General features: G+C 40.3%; 1 protein-coding gene across 6 annotated transcripts in view; it reads right to left on the reverse strand.

Moving 5' to 3' along the window:
* Positions 1-20,197, reverse strand: part of fry.L (FRY microtubule binding protein L homeolog) — a 266,400-nt gene that overhangs the window by 83,685 nt on the left and 162,518 nt on the right. For all 6 annotated transcript variants that reach the window (XM_041580759.1, XM_018244667.2, XM_018244668.2 and 3 more), the window contains 11 exon segments: positions 13,456-13,595; positions 8,890-8,980; positions 7,034-7,113; positions 6,874-6,954; positions 6,619-6,787; positions 5,906-5,998; positions 5,729-5,827; positions 4,708-4,809; positions 1,940-2,043; positions 729-837; positions 199-285 (listed from right to left, as the gene is read on the reverse strand). In XM_041580759.1, coding sequence (XP_041436693.1) covers positions 199-285; positions 729-837; positions 1,940-2,043; positions 4,708-4,809; positions 5,729-5,827; positions 5,906-5,998; positions 6,619-6,787; positions 6,874-6,954; positions 7,034-7,113; positions 8,890-8,980; positions 13,456-13,595 — 1,155 coding nt within the window.

A 20,197-nucleotide genomic window follows, 5' to 3' on the forward strand; every position in this document is an offset into this window, starting at 1 on the left:
TTAAAGGTTTTTTTCCTCTGAAAACTCAATCAATTTGAGTTTTCGTGTTTGGCAACTTGAACTCGCAGAATCAAGGTTTTTACATACAAGTTTTTTCTTAAATAAGAAATCATTCGAGTTGTGAGTTCATTCAAGTTCATTCAAGGTATAAAAAACTAACATTTGACCTTTGATAAATAACCCCCTAAATATGTTTACCTCTGGATTCAGACTGAACGCTTTTGCTGCTTTTCCAACACATAAGAGGTCAAAGATGATTTCCTTCATGGCAAAATCCAACTTTACCTATATAATCAGGAAAAAAAAATATGAATTCATATTAATACATAAGAAACCAAATTAATTATATCTTTGCACAGCTCAGGTTATTAATGTTAATCCTGTTCTATAGGATTCAACACATTAATGTGTACATAGAAAGTCCCACCTAGTTATAAAGGCATGTGTACACCTAATTTAAAATATCACACATTTGTTGTGGACTGACAAACTGCTAGGATTATCATAAAAGGATTCTCTGAAAGAAAAGCAAATAGGCTACAATATGAAGAGGATGATTAATGAAAGCAGCTACAATAGTATTCATTCTCAGCCTTTACACTAGTGCTAGAATGTCCCTCCAGGCTGCAATATGATGGTTTTGCTCAGATTAATGTTGCTGCAGTGATTCATTCATAGCTCTACTTTGTCATATAACCGATAGGAGTTGTAAGAAAGTCTTTCCTTACCTGTGCAATAAACTGTATTATCTTTACAAAGATATTAAGGGGCATATCTCGTGGTACTACACCACGGGGACCTTTAGGGAACAAGGTTCCAACAATGGTGGTGAGGCGGCTGTAAGAAAATGAAATTGTACAGTCAGTTTTACATTTTAAATTTATTGTCTATATTACAAAATGCTGTCATGATGGTTATGTTTTAAAAATTCATAGTTCCGCTAATAGTGTTTTAAGACCAATTACATTTTAGTGCAAAAAGGACTGCATTTAGGTTTGGTGTTGTGTCCTAGTTTGTGCCCCCTGTCCTGTGGTCAATGCATTTGTAGATGTCCTGTCTGTCCTGCACATACTCCAATTGCAGGGAAAGTCAGCTCTGCTGCCAGGCTTGCCATAGACCAGTGATCCCAACCAGTAGCTAGTGAGCAACATGTTGCTTCCCAACCCCTTGGATGTTGCTCTCAGTGGCCTCAAAGTAGGTGCTTATTTTTGAATTCCAGACTTGGAGGCAAGATTTGGGTTCTGGCAAATGCCAGAGGGGCTGCTATAAGGTGCCATAGAAAGTCAGTATTTAGTGGGCTGATGGGGGCTGTTTGGGCCTTTGTGTGGGCTGATTGAGCATCTGTGTACCTGGAATGCCAGGGCCTAGACATGTTACCAATAGCCAATCAAATCCCTTATATGGCACCATCCAGGAACATTTTTCATGCTTGTGTTGCTCCCCAACTCTTTTTACATCTGAATGTTGTTCACGGGTTAAAAAGTTTGGGGACACCTGCCATAGATTGAAAGATCGTTTGGTGAGGGTGTTTTTGGGTGGGTGATATTGTTCTAATTTGATTGTTTGGGCCTAGGATTTTCATCCAGGTATGAGTCCAGCAGGGCAGTCTGGGGGCCCCATAAATAGGCAGCTAAGTTGACTCAGTCTGAAGGGGCCAAGTTGCCTGCCCTAGGTAGGCCCACAGGTGCCTATATGGTAGATACAGCCCTGAGCACATTGGGCATTTTATTTGCTCTTTCGTATAAAGTAAAATATGCAGTGTATATGGCACAATACTTCAATGTACTGTTAAGCTTGGGTAAGTGGTGGTGAAACAGTAGGGGAGGGTTCTCTGGGGCCTATTGCAACAATACAATGTAGTACAACAAAATTTAGAGAGCAAGATGTTTCTGAGGCTTGCTCTTCCTACCAAGAGAAATTTGTGTTTCCAATGCCGTACCTCTGCGTAGCAGTATTGCTTTCACATTTTATTCGAATCATGTACACCCAGAGCAGCCTGTACAAGGATTCCAGTGCAACCCGAGCCATTTTGGGGTCCTTATTCTACAACATAAAAGAACAAGTTTGTTTGAGAGAATACTTTGTAAAACTGACAAAACAATTAAATAGATTCTCATGAATCCATAAAATTATGTGCAACTCCCACTCCGCAGAACAGGAAGCTGCTCCAGTCTTCTAATGCATGCAAGTAAAGCATCATCATCATCATCATTTATTTACATAGCACCGACACAGTACTTTAAAGCAGTTATTGTTTTCAGGTATAAAACAGTGCAGATTATTTAGCAGTACTGGTGACCCATCCATAAAAACCAAACAAACAATCATAGAAAACTCCTCATGATGAGGCATATACACTTTTAATAGATCTCACACTTATTAATAATATGCCCAGAGGAAAAGGACTCAACAAATTTGGGATACACCTTCCTTGCTGTCGAGCACCACATCCCAACACTAATGTTTCATTTGCCTTCTCATTTACCTTCCTTTAAGCTTTAGTGGACAAGGAAAGTTAAACACAAGAAGTAAGCTAGAAATGTTGTACGTTATGTTTTGTACTTCTGTACCAACTCCAGGCAACAACAGTCCTTTAGCAGTAAAGATCTGTGTCTCCAAAGATGCCCCAGTAGCTCCCCATCTTCCTTTCTACTGATTCACTGCACATGCTCTGTGCTGCTGTCACTTACTGACCTTAGGGGCCGACTCAAAACATACAGTACACATAGAATAGAAATGTCACAATATAAGGCTGATTAGTAATTAATATAGATAATTATTACATGGCAGCTCAGAAACCAGTGCAACTAGCATCAGAATTTAATAATCAGCCCTGTAGCATCACCTTTTATGACAGGCCAAGCTCATTTTCTGCTGGATAATTAGTGACGACCCCTAAGCTTAGCTTCTCAACAGCTGCTCAGAGCCCACTGAGCATCGCAGACACTTTCACAGATGGTGACCCCCCTGTGACAAGTTTGAAGTCCTGTATCATTTCTGCAAATGAGAAGCTGACATTTTTGGCTGCTGCAATAAGTTTAGTATATGAAACATGGAATTTTTAGCCGTATTCATTTTTAGGGTTTCCTTCTCCTTTAAACCAGTGGTTCCAAAACTGAGAGGGGTCCGGATGAGTGTCAGGGGGCTCAGTCTGCAGGTCAGTTAGGGTGAGTTGTGCAACATGTTAGCTTCCTCTCCTAGATATGCCTTAAACTCTATGTCAATTAGAGCAAGATTTGGGGTAAACGCCAGTGATGTGCTGGCCAACCCGAAGCCTGTGGATTCGATTGACGTACGCACAAAGTTTGCGGGACGCTGGCGGGTGTGTGTCCTTTTAGTGCCCCACCTCTGCTCCTTTTTAAATACTCATGCTCCGGGAGTGCCCTGCCCTCTGCCGCGATATCACAGCCGTGTATAAAAAGGGAGCAGGTTAGTTGGTCGGGTGCAGGATGAGTTTTTTCTCAACCTGCACATCACTAGTAAACACTTATTTATTGACCTAAATATTTTTGAAATACTGGCTGAATGACTGATACAGCAATATTTTCTATATCTTTAACCTTAAGCTAAAGGGCACCCTCCAAGAAGAGTTTAAACTGAAAAAGTCCTCTTATAACAATGATAAACAGGGAAATAAATCCAATGGTGCTGAAGAGTTAAAAAAAACCAAAAACCTTTAGCTAGCACAGCAGATACATCCAAGCATTATATCAGCCCCTCAGGCAAGTAGACATGAGGGAATAAACCGTTTGTTGAAAAATAAATTTAATATAATATTAATGCTTATTATGAGATTCACATCTATTTGCCTTAGGTGCAGATTTGTGCCTTTGGGTGTTCTAACAATCAAACATAAAGACCCTTCTAGACCCTTCTGGTATTTGACACTACTTTTGATGTTGCTGAACTCTATCAACATTAATCTGCGTTCACCAAACTTCCGACGTTAAAGGGGACCGGTCACCCTAAGAAATAATTTCAAATTATTTTCTATCATGTTAGTTGAGCAAAATAAACGTTACTTACACTGTATTTATTATTTACATTTTGTTTCCTTCTGTCTTGGAATTATACAATCACAGCAAGCAGGCAGCTGCCATTTTGTGGACACGGTTATTAAGGGAAATTGTGTATCACCCAAAAATCTTGTGTATGCACCAGAATGGGGGACCTAATGTCCATGTGCAGTGCCCTATACAATTATAGAGCCCGAGGAGGGAATGTGAGGAGTGCAGTGACATCTAGGAAGTAATTGACTGCCCCTCCTCTATGCCACGGGCATAGAGGCGGGGCAGGTAATATTTGATTGACAGTTTAGATATTTAAATACCTTTATAACAGGTATGGATGTTTTAATGAAACATTTTTGGGGTTCCATATTTAATTTGCAAAGGACTTTCATTATGCAGCTTTTTATGTGTAGGTGACAGGTCCACTTTAATTTAAAAGGTCCTATTCCTATTGCATGAACTCCTCTGGCTCCAGGCAGCAAGACATCTGCAATGTGAAATGAACAATTGTAACTCTATCTATCTGATCATCAGACTAATTCAAACACCTCAGGAAAGCTTTGTTACTTCACTGATGGCTATACATCAGTTAGAGACCTGTTCTGCCTCTCACCTTTCTTGCCGACAACAGCTTATTCCACCCTTCATTTATTTTCATGTTTTCGCAAACAGGCTGCAAAATAAAGGCCATGCTCACCTTGAGGTTTGACAAGCAGTTGTTGAGAAAAATATGCCATCTGTTTAGAAAAAATTGTTTCTGGCTGACACAAAGCAGACATGTCACCAAAGGGTACAGGGCCTAGAAGGCGAGAAAGCAGACATGTTTATTCTTAATACTTTGTAGAATCCTTTATGTATGAAATAGTAGGATAGACATTGGGATAGATTGGGTATACAGGTACATTATTTTTAAAGAGAAGTTAGTTTTGTCTATATATACTAAATGCAAAGTTTCAATAAATAGAACACTGGATATTTATGTCTAGTTGTGCGCAATTTTTGCACCTTAGGGCTGCTTTTGTGCTTAGTGGCCAATGCAGCTGCTCTGGAAAATTCAGTATAGAATTCAAAGCAGCTGCTGTCACTATCAATGTCTCTGCAAACTGGGAACTACTGATGTGGGGGCCAGCTCCAGATCGGGTGTGTTGGGCTGACAATAAACATCTTAAGTGGGATGTGGCCTGAACTCTCCGTTGTTAGCATGCTCCTAAAGTCTCCTTCGGCCATCCTCATACTCATGCCTGCCTTAGCACCTCTCTGATGAGATCAGCAGCTTGGGCCAGGTACATAAAGGGAACACTAAAGAGAACATATACCCCATATTTGAGAAGAGTTTAAATAAACTTTATTTTGCAACAAACTGAGATAAGCTATTCTGTACTGATGGTTTATCTTTCAAATATGAGTTTAATATGAGTGTGAATTGTCAAGTCTCACCTGTCACACTAGCCAGTGAAGACTTTTAATCAAGCCATACATGTACCACTACATTTCATGTGCCAATTATATTGCTTAGTTTGGCGATTGGGCAAGTTTGAAAATGTAATCTGCTGATGCACCATATCTGTGATATGAGGTCTACTTACTAAGATTCACAAGTAATTTCTGAACTGAACACACAGACAAGCCCTACTTTTAATTCTTTATCAAGACAAGCTGTACACATTATTGTCTTCAAAACTCCTAATAGAGTGTCGCAAGCAAATTTACATATTTACCAGTGAATGCTTCTTTCGCGATGTCAGTTCCAGAGTTGTGTCGTACAGACTCTCCACAAAGTTTCTAAGACACGGAACATTCACTTCATTTTTGACTGCCTAAAAAAGAAAAGGAAAAGTTGCTTTACTCTCCTGCAGAACTATGTAGGCTTTACAACTGGTATGAGAAGCACTCACCGCTGCCACTGGTACAAGGATTTCTACAAATAGTCCCGCCAAGGCATGCTTGATATCTTTGTCCTTCACTTCTAAGAAGTAATGGGCGCATTCCTAAAAACATAAAAAATGTGATATCACACAAACTACATCAATTTTATTAGGAGCCAATTAACCTGTCTGCATGTTGGAACCTGGTGGAAACCCTCACAGACACAGGGAGAACATATACAATTTTTGCAGATAGTAGCCTAGCTGGAATTTAAGCTAGGGGCCAGAAATGCAAATACTACTTATTTAAACCTACAAAATGCATAAAAGTGAAATTCAGTTTACACTGGATCCCTTTTCCTTGTTGCTTTAAAGCAACTCTGAAAGAAGAAGGAAGCTAAATTAGAAGTCATAAATGAACTGCTACATATACTGTATCTTTGCTTGAGTGAAGGTATGGGTTTGTTTATACAAAGCTTACTACAGGATGGTGGGGTAAAATATACAAAATCCCATTTTCAATACAAGCCATATTTACTTGGCTCATGTTGAACATAGGTCTAAAGCATTGCTTTTATTGAAGCACGTGTAAATTGCTCTACAAGTGAGAACACAAAAACTGTCTAGTAAAGTAAATGTAATTTATTGTTCATCTAAAATCTTAAACCAACCATTGCACTCACCGTAAGTAACCCCTTTAAGAGAAGTAAAGGAAGAGCTATAGGAACTGATTTGTGAATTACCTGCATAAACTGAAGAGAAGCTTCAAAGTCTTCTACTGGATACATCTTGATGCGGAAAAATTTCATGCCCATTATTAGGCTTATTACACTTTGAACAACATAAGGGTTCTGCTCTTTGTGCCGCAACTCTTTCAGCTCTGCCATAAATTTCTTCTTTACAGAAGGGAATCTGGCAAATAGACAAGCAAGTTGCATCCTGACTTGTTTATTCAAGAAAAGCAGTTAGAATTGCAGTGATATCTAACATAGACTTACTTTGACTGTGCCAACACTCCGATTACTTCAGCATACAGGTCTGCTACTATGTGCATATTTCCAGTGTTTGGACCAAGGTACCTGCAAGAAAAGTCCAAATGGATCATATAATAGCACAAGTAGAAATATATCCTATTAAATGTCAATGTCCAGTCATTACCCTTCTTTATATTTAAAGTGCTTGAATGCCAATGTAATGACTTCATGGACCAAGCTGTCGATTACCGGATGCAATGGTATCTGAAAACATAAATGATGCATGTTAAATGGCTGCAAGTGGTTTGTGAGAACATTTTACAATTACACTCCGACTGGGTGAACTTTCCAAAAGCCCAAAAGTATGGTTACAGTCACCCTTATGTCAACTGTGAGCAGAAATTATTTTAGACCCATAGCTATAAAGACCCAAGAAGCATAAACAATAGAGATTAGTCAACCCAGTTACTGCTACAGGGGCCTAGAGGGCCCAGTAGGGTAGTTACTGATGCACAATGCAGTTCATCTTTGCATAGATTTGGGGAATGGGAAGGTTAAACCAGTGCAAGCCAAGTCTTTAAAAAAAAGTACAAATGTTGGAATAAGTTACCAAAATGGCTCATCCACTGAGTGTTTCTGTGAGCATAACTTGAAAATTAAACTTTGAAACATAGGAGTCTGTGCCACTGGGGATGGCCCACCAATTAACCGAATTATACAATGTATGCTTTTGGATACTAATTACCTTTAATCAAACCGTGCATTCATTATTATTATTATGCTGGCCTCAACATCTGAAAAGGTTTTCAAGTTTAATTGTTTTTAGGGAAATATTAACTTGAATTAAGGAACTAAAATAGCGGAACAGCCAAAAAAACAAAGTAAGACTTGTTAATTGCAACTGTAGCTGCAACACTGCTGGCTTTCATTATCATAAGGGCTTCCTTCTAAGGGTGCAACAGTATTAAGATGAATGTTTTCATGTAGGAGAGTTTAAATGCACTATTTATGCATGTGGCCCTGCCCCTGAACTAGCAAATGAGAATAAACGTGAAGTTGGTTTGAGGGGGTGGGGTTGGCATTTAGCCTTACTAAAACCTTTAAAAGCCCCTGCTTCAACTTGTTTCTGGAGTTAGCCAAGCTTTCCCCATGATTCTCCAGTAAACATCAAGTGATACTCGACTATGCATAGCCCCCCGAATGTATAAAACCAAACATATCATTAAGGCAAGAAAGTGATGAGTTGAAAACCCTCATCATTGTTTGTTTGGGAGGGGACAATATGCTTGGAATACTCTTGGAATTGCATATATCTGCCCTTGTGGGTGATGATCAATATCGTGTGCCGTAAATTGCACTATTCCCACTGTCAGAAAACGGGGCACAAATGGACCAGCTGTTTCTGTTTAAAGAAAGCAGGCTCTGTAGGCCCAAAAGATGAAGTGCTTAACAAAATGATGCAAGAGAGTTGGGTAGATCTTGACCATTACCAGTGTGCCACTGCATTTTCTAGGTCTCAGTGAATTAGAGGTCATTTCAATCAGCAGCATCCAACTACCCATGAGACATTATGGGTAATTAATTACCTTCAGGGAATTGTGCAAAGTTAGAAAAACTGGTGCAATGTACCCCATTTATTGCACTTTGCACACTGCCTTTTGCTGTTGCAGAATAGCCTCTATGCTCCATTTGGAGAAGAGACACCTGCAGATAGCCCCTTGATTAGAGCGTTATCTGTGTTAGGCAGCACTCTATACAAGAAGGGCAGGCAGGCAGGGGGTACACAGCACCCCCTCCTTTCCCCACTTAGTAAGGACAAGTGCAGCATTCCACAGAGCATAACTGTTTGTCACTAAGGTAAGTGCTTGTGCCCCAGAAAAAGTTAATGACTCCCTATTGAGTTCTAAGTTACAAGACATCTGTTACGTTTAAAAATCCATTGATAGTCACTGTGACAGAGAGTCCCATCATGCAGTCAACCCAAGATCTAATATGGTGATCATTTTCTATGAGAATATAAGATAATTAGTAGCAACATACCTGTTTTAATACTTCAATTAGGACTAATGAAAAAATAAAATCAATGGCCAGATCTCTTCGCTCCATCAAGTAATCTTTCTGTTGTTCATCACTGTAAGAGAGACGGCCCAGAATTATTATGACAAGGCTAATAGTGAGGATGATTGCATTCCTGGCCTGGAGACAGACAGTATGATTATAGAAAAATCTCTTCTATTTGGACCATTTGGGATCAAATCCTTGACAGTGTCTGCACTTCACTGAAACTTCCCATTCTGAATAAGGAAGCACGATCAGTGGCATAAGCAGATGTTACTGGGCCCCACAGCAAATTAATTTTAGGGCTCTCAACATATCTAGATGTTGTACTGGTTTACTAAGATGTTAAAATTGGGCATTATTAGGGCCTCGTTGGGCCCCCTATACCTACTGGGCCCCTCTGCAGCCTCAGAGTCTGCTTCCTCTGTAGTTATGCCCATGGGCACAATTATAAAACTGCCTGCTTTGCTACTTTGGCTTACTGCATAGGGACAAACTCTATGCACAAGGCAGAGAAGCAGCTACTTTCAACCTAACCGGTGAAACAATGGTCTACAGAATTTTATTTGTAGTGGGAAACTTAAATACATATTTCTTCTCTGGGTTCCAAGAAACCTAGCTTTTGCCTGCTTTTCCATTTCCCCAGCAGGGATATTCGGTTGGTCATAAATGTTGAATTACGCACCTAATCTCCTGGGGAAATATAGATTCCTTAAAGAGTGCGCTGCTCCGTATGCTCTACCCATAAGTACAAATTGCATCATAAACCCCTCTGGTGGTAAAATATCTCATCCAGAAATATCAAATTTTACGCTGACATTTTCAAGATGGATTGTATGAAGGGAAAATATCTGTAATCATGTTGCTATGCCCATAAAAGCAATATTGGTTTTAGAACTGCAATCCATATGAAATAAAAACTCTATGCCCAAGGCTAAATACAGGAGAAAGAAATAATTTGTTCATTCAGTCACTCCTCAAGCTTCTACAATTCTATTCCAAGTCTATTGTGCAGCAGAATGGTGTAACGGTATCTGAAAATCCATTATTTTTCTATGTAATAATAAAACAGTACATTTAGTACTTTTAAGACAAGGTGATCCAAATTCTGGAAAGATCCCTTATCTGGAAAACCCCCAGGTTCTGAGCATTTCTGGATAACAGGTCCCATACCTGTACTACTAATCCTCATTTATGTCACATGGCTCAGTATTTGCCTATTTTGCAGTATTAAAACAAAACATTCCCTGCAGAGGCAGTCTTTAAGCCATAGGTTAGTTTAGGCCACACACTATATAGACTTGAAGGGGTTGCTCATCTGTAAACTAGCTTTTAGTGTGATGTAGACAATGGTATTATTTGTGGTTTTTCTATTATTTTGCTTTTGGCCAGCAGCTCTCCTGTTTGGAATTTCAACAGCTATCTGGTTGCTAGGGTCCAAATTTCCCTAGCTTTTATGCATTGGTTTAAATGAGAGACTGGAAATTGAATAGAAGTGGGACTGAAAGTTAAAAAAGAAAAACAGTAACAATAATATTGTAGCCTTGGAGAGCAATATTATATAGTCTGCTAGGGTCCCATTTGAAAAATCTATAAAAAATAAAATAAAAAATGAAGAACAATTAAAAAGTTGCTAAGAATTGGCCATACAATAATATACTAAAAGTTGACTTGACTGTTAACTAGCCCTTTAACATGCAGAGATCCAATAATTTGGCCTAGTCACCAAACAAGTGGATTTTTGACTGATTTCAATACAATACGAGTGGAGGCCTAATGGGGCTGATCCCTATTTCGATCTTCGGGCCATCAATCAGGTCATGGAGTGGGGCTATGCAATATGGTTGGCCTTGGACTTCTGCACAGCCCAATATGTTCCTTAACCAACCAGATCTTCTACTTAGTCTTGACTCAAACATCATATACTGGGAAAGGACAGGTGATCATTTTGGTCCTGACATGGGCCTACAGGTCTGCACACTCAAACAAAAATCTTTTGACTCAGGTGGTAAGATTGAAACATATTTTACTAGTTAAAAAGAACAACCAAACAGAAGCATAATGTTTACAAAGACAAAAACCATTTCACAGAATAATGATTTACATACCACCCTTAGGTACAGAAAAGGCAGAAGAGAAACTACAAGTAGCGGATACACCTGCCAAAATGAGAATAGCCCCAACGTTTCGGCAAATAGCCTTTGTCAAGGGGATTCTGATGTGTAAAGGGATTAGCAATGGAATAAATACCCTCTTCAATTATGCGTCTATTCCTGATTCCGCGCGCTACCCGAACTTCCGGATCTGTGACGTCACACATGCCTACGTCACTTCCGCCGATGATAAATGACTGATAAATTCTATCATCCAATGAGTGGTAAAAGCTATGAAATGAGGGACTACATCAATTGTCAGTCAGACCATGTTATTTACATGGTGAAATGTCCATGTGGAAAGATCTATGTGGGAGAGACAACTAGATCCCTAACCGTGAGAATTGGGGAGCATCGGAGTGATGTGAGACTTGGTAAAAATTCGTCCCCGATAGCTAGACATTTCATGCAGGCACAACATCAAGTGAATCAGTTGCGATTCATGGGAATAGAACAGGTCAAGAGACCCACTCGAGGTGGAGACAGGGAATTACTTCTCAAACAGAGGGAATTGAAATGGATATATAAATTGAATTGCCTCTCTCCTAATGGTCTTAATGAGGATAGGGAACTGTCCTTATTTTTTTGATATTTTTGTCTCGATAGGGATTAATTGTCCATGACCTCAGTCTGTGTATAAAATGGGTTTTATTTTGTGTTCTGATGTTTGTGTAGTATTTTGTGTATATTTGAGGTTTTAATCTTTATAAATACCGTTATTCTTTCAGATTTTATAGGACATTGGTGATGGATTTGAATCTGTACTATTTAACCCTACCTATGAGTGACATGATTGTTTTTAAATTAGTATGATTGTCTTCACGCCAATTTTTACAATGGATTTGATGAAGATGTACCACGTTGGTGATCAACTTTCACTGGACACTATATTTATACTGGATTAGCACTGGATGAACTGCAATATATACTTTTTCTGTATGAAATAATTTTTTTAATAACTTTTATATATGGTATCATGCATCTTGCACTTTCTTTTGTATATAACTTCACTATATGAATTTATTAGCACTGTCACTTTAATATATTTATTCTGTAGTCTTATTGGTACAATATGGCCAATTGGTTGTCACGATATGTTATTTATGAATTATACATATATAATAATGCCTAAATACTGTCTGTGTTAGATTATTAATTGCAATGTCACCTTAAACTTATTACATTATTCCAAAGGGGTTGATACTTGGTTACAACAACAGGCTCAATGTCCGATCTCCTACTTGCTGTGAAAACGCTGGGGTTGCTAGGATACGGCGTGACTGCCAATGCATATCTTACTGCGCAGGTTCTAAAGCACCCATGCGTTCCACTCTCTGTTCTCGCGTTATCTTTACCCGAGGTAATGGTTGTTTAGGGAGCCGCGTCACTACGCTGAATGAATCATCGGCGGAAGTGACGTAGGCATGTGATAGACGCATAATTGAAGAGGGTATTTATTCCATTGCTAATCCCTTTACACATCAGAATCCCCTTGACAAAGGCTATTTGCCGAAACGTTGGGGCTATTCTCATTTTGGCAGGTGTATCCGCTACTTGTAGTTTCTCTTCTGCCTTTTCTGTACCTAAGGGTGGTATGTATATCATTATTATGTAAAATGTTTTTTGTCTTTGTAAACATTATGCTTCTGTTTGGTTGTTCTTTTTAACTAGTAAAATATGTTTCAATCTTACCACCTGAGTCAAAAGATTTTTGTTTGAGTGTGCAGACCTGATTTTTGTATATGTTATATTTGGTTGCTCTGTAGGGGCGACTCATAGGTTACTTTGCACCTCTCACTGCATGTTTGCTCTTTTATAGTTTGAATTAGGTGTGCCCTCCATTTACCTGTAATTTCATGGGCCTACAGGTTGCCAATTTGATTAAAAGAGATGACATTTGGCAGCCTGTTCTGCGTCAAACATTAATAATATCCTAGAAGGCTTTCATAACACCAAGTGTTTAATGAAAATATATTAAAAATGGGAGACAGACGGAAAGACTGCTACTTGGGAAGGAGATCAGACAAAAAGGAGACTAGGAGGAGAATGGGACAGAATGGAACTGTAGTAGAAGAGAGAGAGATGGAGATTTACATCTTGGTTGCAGATGTCTGAGTAGACATAGTTGTGTTTGGTAGGCCAAGAAACAAACTTCTTTATGCTCAAACCATTCTGTAAACTTTGTGATTCACAGTAACATCATGTGAAGGTGAAGATTTTGTCGTTAAACAGGTTTTACCTTAGGGATTTACCCAGACTCTGAGTCAATAGCTGCCTATAATTATTTACAGTACATAACATAGTTGAGTGGACTTTTATATTAGGGTTTCTTGAAGGTCATGGAGGAACAAAGAAGCCATGGAAGTCCATAGAAAAGTCCATCAAAAGTTATTACCTTTTGGATTTGGTGTTTGTCCTAGGCCTGTATTCATGGGACTCGTCTTCAATTCCATTCTGTCGTTTGTACCAGTCAAACAAGGTGCGCAGTATGGACGGCAAGCAATATTCTGAGAGTGAGCTCATAGAACTTATTACCTGCAGCGAAATTAAGTGTAGAGTTGAGACTAAAAACCTATGCCAGGACTTCACAAATACAAAGTCTAAAAAAATGTTTGGGGTCATTACCGAGTATGGCCATTTGAGAGTTATCGATTAAATACCCTGAGGGGTCAGTCTATATATGACCATCCTAAATCAGCCCTTCAGATGAACTAAGGTAGGGGTCCCCAATCTTTTTTACCTGCGAGCCACATGCAAATGCAAAAAGAGTTGGGGAGCAACACAAGCATAACTAAAGCCCCTGTGGATGCCAAATATAGGCTGTGACTGGCTATTTGGTAGCCCCTATGTGGACTTGGCAGCCTACAGGAGACTCTGTTTGCCAGTACACCTGGTTTTTATGAAAATATGCACCTGCTTTAAGGCCATTGGGAGCAACATCCAAAGAATTGGTGAATAAAGCTGGCCATAGACTCAAAGATTAGCTCTTACGGTATGCCAAGGGGCTCCGACGGGTCGGTCGGTTAAAAATCAAACCTTCCCGATCGATATCGTGGCCAGATATCAATCGGGAAGACCCGTCGGAAGCCCCCATACATGGGCAGATAAGCTGTCGAATTGGTCCAAACGACCGATATCGGCAGCTTTATCTGCCTGTTTATTGCCACCTTAACATGTTGCTTGCAAGCCACTGGTTGGTGATAACTGAGCTATGGGATTTTCTTATTGTAACCCCTATTAGGAGGCCCATTTACAGTGGTCTAAATGTAGGGACTATATTTTAAACATGCCATTGTCCAAATATAAAGGACATGCTTCCAGGTACACTCTGACACTGCGCATGATATTTGCAAATACACAACCATGTCCCAATCACATGCCACAGGGGCTATTGCATGACTGAAATGTATAGCACACAATTATGTACCAATATTTAGCAGAAGCAGTTACATTTGAATTGTGGCAAAAAAAAAAAATCAGCATTGTGATTGACAAATCTCCCTTTGCCCATCTTAGATAAGAGGCTCAACCAGTTTTCTAAATTTTTGTTGCTCTGTTTGTATATCATTGTATGAATAAGAAATCAGCTGCATGCTCAAGGTGTGGCCTTATTAAGCATTTATAATGAGCCAACGCAATGACATAGCCTGATTATCCTTCGAGAGGATCATTAGCTATTCTATTCACTTCGGAATATGCCTGCTCCATTGTAACAGCAGATCAGTTCCCAAGCTGCTCGCAGGAACAGACATTCAGTGACTGACGTAGGAATGTTGTGGGGAAATCTAAAGCTTCAGAGTCGTTCTGTTCCAAAGCAATCATTACTATTTTCCTTTGATTACGCAGAATGAGAGAGCTCGGCACTAATTGTTGTTCCAATAAAAATGGAATAAGTAAACACTAATGGCAAAATTGCCTTCAGGAGAGAATTTCCCTGCAACTAAACTAAAAATAGCATGTTACTGAAATGTATGAAATTATCATTCTAACCCCAGTTAGCCAACTGTTGGCAAGTAGCAAAATTGAAACATTGCAAATGTAAACCCAAAAATATCATTTGTATTTAATGAAAGAAGGTGTAAAGGTGGCCATACATCAAAGCTGCCAGCTCCGACTCTCCAGACCATGTATGGGGCCCTCGAGAGGCCTTTACCAATTAATATCTGTGCTGATTTACAGGCAGGTATATATTGGGCACGGGCAGGTCTGAAAACCAATACTGGATGAGGACTACATCAGACAATCCTATTATACTGGGTTTCCACAGGCCCTGTTTGTTAGCCTGGAGGCCAAACAAAAGGATAATCAAAATTTGGCCTGCGGTTTTCCTGTCCAAATCCGGTAAAGGTCCACTTTTGACCTTGCCAAAAGAGCAGATTTACTATGGATTCCCTGCTTCATTCAGAGCAACTTCCCACCCCAGTCAGCGCTGTATTTATATACAGGCATGTTAAGGCCCATGCCTAAGGTGGTCATTTTGTGGGATGGCCAAGTCAAGTGCCTGTATATAATAAAAAAAAAATTAAACACTTAACACCTCCCCCCGTCCATAGCCAAGATAGTTCTGGTGATACATTTTGGTGATACATTTATGTCCTCGCTATTGGCACATGGGCAGTGCAGAAATTCTACTGTGTCATTGTCACGGGGAGGGGGCAAGCGTCTGGGTTTGTGCCTATGGTGGAATCTTTAGTCCCAAGCAGGGTCGGACTGGGCCGGCGGGATATCTGTAATAAAACACGGTGGGTGCTGGCAGCCCAGACCCACTCCCTGCACCATGACCCTGCTTCTGACCTCCCTACCTGGCCCCTGCTGCACAAAGAAAAAGATATGTGGGGGGGGGGGGTTGCCGTTCGGGAAGGGCGACCAGTGGGGGTCTTTGCAGCTGTGGAGGGGGTGCTGGGGTTCCTGAGGTGGGCCCCGGACTGGCAATCTGTGGGTTTGGGCTGCTTGGTGTAAAATGTAAATGGGCCGCTCACCTAAAAATGCAAATTCAGGTCTGTCTTTAATATGTAAATGACACACTTACATTAGACATGTAAATAAACTGTATGTAACAGCCAGCCACAGCTAAGCCAATGCCTGCATTTGTTAGTGCGCATCCCAGTACTTGCATATGGCCAGAACCAGGAATTCTGACCAACTTCAGTTAGTAATATTAGAGTTGCTTGCTATATATTCAATCCCTTATGCTTATGATAGGTATGTTGGCAACAGGAGGATCCGTGCTCAGAACAATCACTTCAGCCTCTATATGGAAAACTGTGATATGTACCATTAATTGCATGAGGCAGCTTAAGGTGGCCATACACGGGCCGATAAAAGCTGCCGACAGACCGTGTCGGCAGCTTATTGGCCCGTGTATGGGGGCCCCCGACGGGCTTCCCCGATCGAGATCTGGCCGAAAGTCGGCCAGATCTCGATCGGATGGGATTAAAAATCCCGTCGGATCGCGGCCGCATCTGTTAGTTGATGCGGTCCCGCGATCCGACCGCCCGTTTGGCGAACGCTAGGATCCGATCGTTGGGCCCTAGGGCTCACGATCGGATCAGCCCGATATTGCCCACCTCAAGGTGGGCATATCGGAGGGAGATCCGCTCGTTTGGCGACATCGCCAAACGAGCGGATCTATCCGTGTATGGCCACCTTTAGTCTCTTCAAGTATATCACACTTTGGCCCTGTGACACACATGGGAATTAAAGTCCTCTTATCTACCAGGGTGCATGGTCTAGCTGGGGGCACACAAAGGAAAATCTAGAATATACTTTAATTATAGGGCCACTAATCCATCTGAGAGAATAGTTGTGATAGAAACTATGGTGAGATATTTGTTGCAAGGACCAGTTCCAGCAGATAGAGTGTATAATATTGCTGGGGATTATATGGTAATGGACTCTTAACATTTCTATTAATAAACACTAGTTCTAGTTAACCTTGGGGTTGCAAATATATATCATGCTTTGCATGCGCGTGAATACATGGGCTGCTTTGATACTTTTGCCAGGGCTGCATTTTCATTCCAGTCCGGCCCTGAATATACATTGAAAAACTACTTAAGAGTGACATTTTCTTTAGTTTGGTTATCCCCTTTAACATCTGAGATGCAAAAGGCTAAACTTGAGGGACATCTGTGTTTTTTAAAGCTTAATAATGTGACAAAAACAGGTGCATATAAATTCCTGTACATTGTTTATATAGGACTGTCAGTATATCCATTGTAAAACCAGCAGAGTGGTCAGTGACACATGTAGACTCTCCACAATTACTTGCGGCACCCGACAAGGTTTTACAGCTCATGAGTTACACTTAGGGGCTGATTCACAAAGGGTTGAATATCGAGGGTTAATTAACCCTCGATATTCGACTGGGAATTAAAATCCGAATATCGAAGTCGAAGGATTTTAGCGCAAATAGTGCAATCGAACGATCGAAGGATTATTCCTTCGATCGAACGATAAAATCCTTCGAATATCCTTCGATCAAAAAAAGTTAACCAAGCTTATGGGGACCTTCCCCATAGACTAACATTGAGTTCGGTAGCTTTTAGATGGCGAACTAGGGGGTCGAAGTTTTTTCTTAAAGAAACAGTACTTCGACTATCGAATGGTCGAATAGTCGAACGATTTTTAGTACGAATCCTTCGATTCGAAGTCGTAGTCGAAGGTCGTAGTAGCCCATTCGATGGTCGACGTAGCCCAAAAAACACTTAGAAATTCAAAGTTTTTTTACTTCAAATCCTTCACTCGAAGTTAGTGAATCGGCCCCTAAATAATGAATGAGAACTGTCCATGCCCTGACTAGGAATAATTCAGCCTTCATAAGGATCAGGAATCCTATACAAACATCTCCAGCTAAACAGACCGTCACTTTATTGAGGTGTAACTCATTGCTCTGTGCCAGTAACATGGGGCATTGCTGTGCATAATGACTTCATTCAGCTTTAAACATAACGTGATTCATTCCCCAGCACATACAGTGCCTTTTACTTTCAGCATGGACGGAAGATGCTTGTGGAAGGGAAAAAGGTCAGCATACACGCTTGTACATACACACACACATTTATGTATGTACTTTATCCTCTCCCCGTGCTCTTTTAAGTCCGAGAGGAAGGAAGGGTGGGATTTGAGAAAGAAAATGAATGACTAAAGAGGACAGGAAGGGAGGAAAGTCTCGCCAGCCAGTTAGTTACTCCTTTCGTTTATTGGAAGTGAAGCTGAGGAAGGCATGAATTCTAGCTCTATGCTCGCTGGGAAAGGGAGGCTGCCCCTGGATAAATATCGACTTGCTGCCCAAAATGATCACGTTCTTCCACCATAAATGAGCGGCTTACAGCTCGGGGGGGATATCAGGTCCATGCGACAACATAGAATTTTAAAGAAGCCATTCATGTAACTGTAAAATACCATTTAAACTGAACATTTTCTAATATTTAACTTGGCATCTGTAACACTTAGAACTGAACAAAAAAAAACCTAAAATGGCAAAGATGTTAACCATTTCCTGCAAGAGGTCACAGCTTTGCTTCCATTTAACATATTACATAAAGACTGTCAGTATTAAGTATGTTTAGGATGGGGTAATATAGTTGGGTCATTTACTAATTTGAGGGTTGGTGTATAAAACGTAGGCACAATCTATAATATATTTTGCACTTTTCCCTGCATTTAGATGAATTACTGCAAGTCTCTATGCTCCCAAACCCAGAGCAGAGACCTCTATTCACCACATAAATACAGGTATGGGATCCCTTATCCGGAAACCCATTATCCAGAAAGCTCCAAATTATGAAAAGGTTGTCTCCCATAATAAAATAATCCAAATTTTTAAAAATGATTTCCTTTTTTTCTATAATAATAAAACAGTAGCTAGTACTTGATCCAAACTAAGATTTAATTAATCCTTATTGGAAGCAAAACTATCTGATTGGATTTATTTAATGTTTACATGATTTTCTAGTAGACTTAAGGTATGAAGATCCAAATTACGGAAAGATCCATTATCCTGAAAACCCCAGGTCCCGAGCATTGTGGATAAATGGACCCTGGATCCCTGTATAGCGCTACAAGCACTAAGTAGTGATGTATTCTTGAGCAGCAGGGAGGCAAGTAGGTGTCCCAAAGCTTACCACCTTTTCTGCAAAAAAAAAATTCCACCCTTCCCGTATTTTTATCTTTCTAAGTTCACTATAAGTAATTTTGGTATCAAGCATCATTTTTACCAGCCAGGTTGGTGGCAGCAGGTGACCAGACCCTGGACACAAGTGCTATTTAAATGAGCACTAAGGGGCGTGCTTTTGGTAAAAAATAACTGTTTAGTATTTTACAGATCTATTTTTAAAGAGCTATTCTAAGAAACTTTGCAATTGGTCTTTATTTTAATCCTTTTTGTTTTATGAGGGTGCTAGGTTAAATTCTAGTGAGAGCAGTATCTGCATGGAGTTTGTATGTTCTCCCTGTGTCTGTGTGGATTTCTTCCCACACTCCAAATCTGACCATAAGTGCGATTTTGGCGCGATCCAACGTGCAAAAACGCAGGCGTCAAGTCGGATGCGATGGAAATAAGGTAAGAAACAGGAATGTCTGATGGTGTTGCAGCGTTCGTCTAATGCGACACAACTGTCGGATGCAGACGCTGCATCCGACAGTCGTTTAGCGTCGGATGAACACTGCGACTTCTTGCAACATTTCCATCTCTTACTTTATTTCCGTCGCATCCGACTTGACGCCTGCGTTTTTGCGCAGTGAGACGGATCACGCCGAATTCACCCGTGGAGTTCCTCCCTAAGGTGTGCCAGTGTGATAGGGATCTAAGATTGTAAGTTCCACTGGGCAAGGACTGTGACTGAATTATAAAAAGTGCTACAGGATATGCTGGTGCTATATATATAAATTAAGAAGAATAATTGTTTGCAATGTGAAAGCACCAAGTGCAGAGACTGAGGTATATGTGTGGATAAAGAGGAGAAGCAGGGGTGTAACAAGAGCGCACCGGGCCCCCTCCCCCGCCATAAAATTTGGGAGTGGGTGGCACAATTGGTAGGGGGGATTAGAGGGGCTATGAGGACAGGGATGGGGATTTGATTTCTTAACCATCTGTTTACTATGGAATTTAATTTACAGATGTATTTTGATCAAAT

The sequence above is a fragment of the Xenopus laevis genome, chromosome 2L, assembly GCF_017654675.1.
Source record: "Xenopus laevis strain J_2021 chromosome 2L, Xenopus_laevis_v10.1, whole genome shotgun sequence".
Classification (NCBI taxonomy): domain Eukaryota; kingdom Metazoa; phylum Chordata; class Amphibia; order Anura; family Pipidae; genus Xenopus; species Xenopus laevis.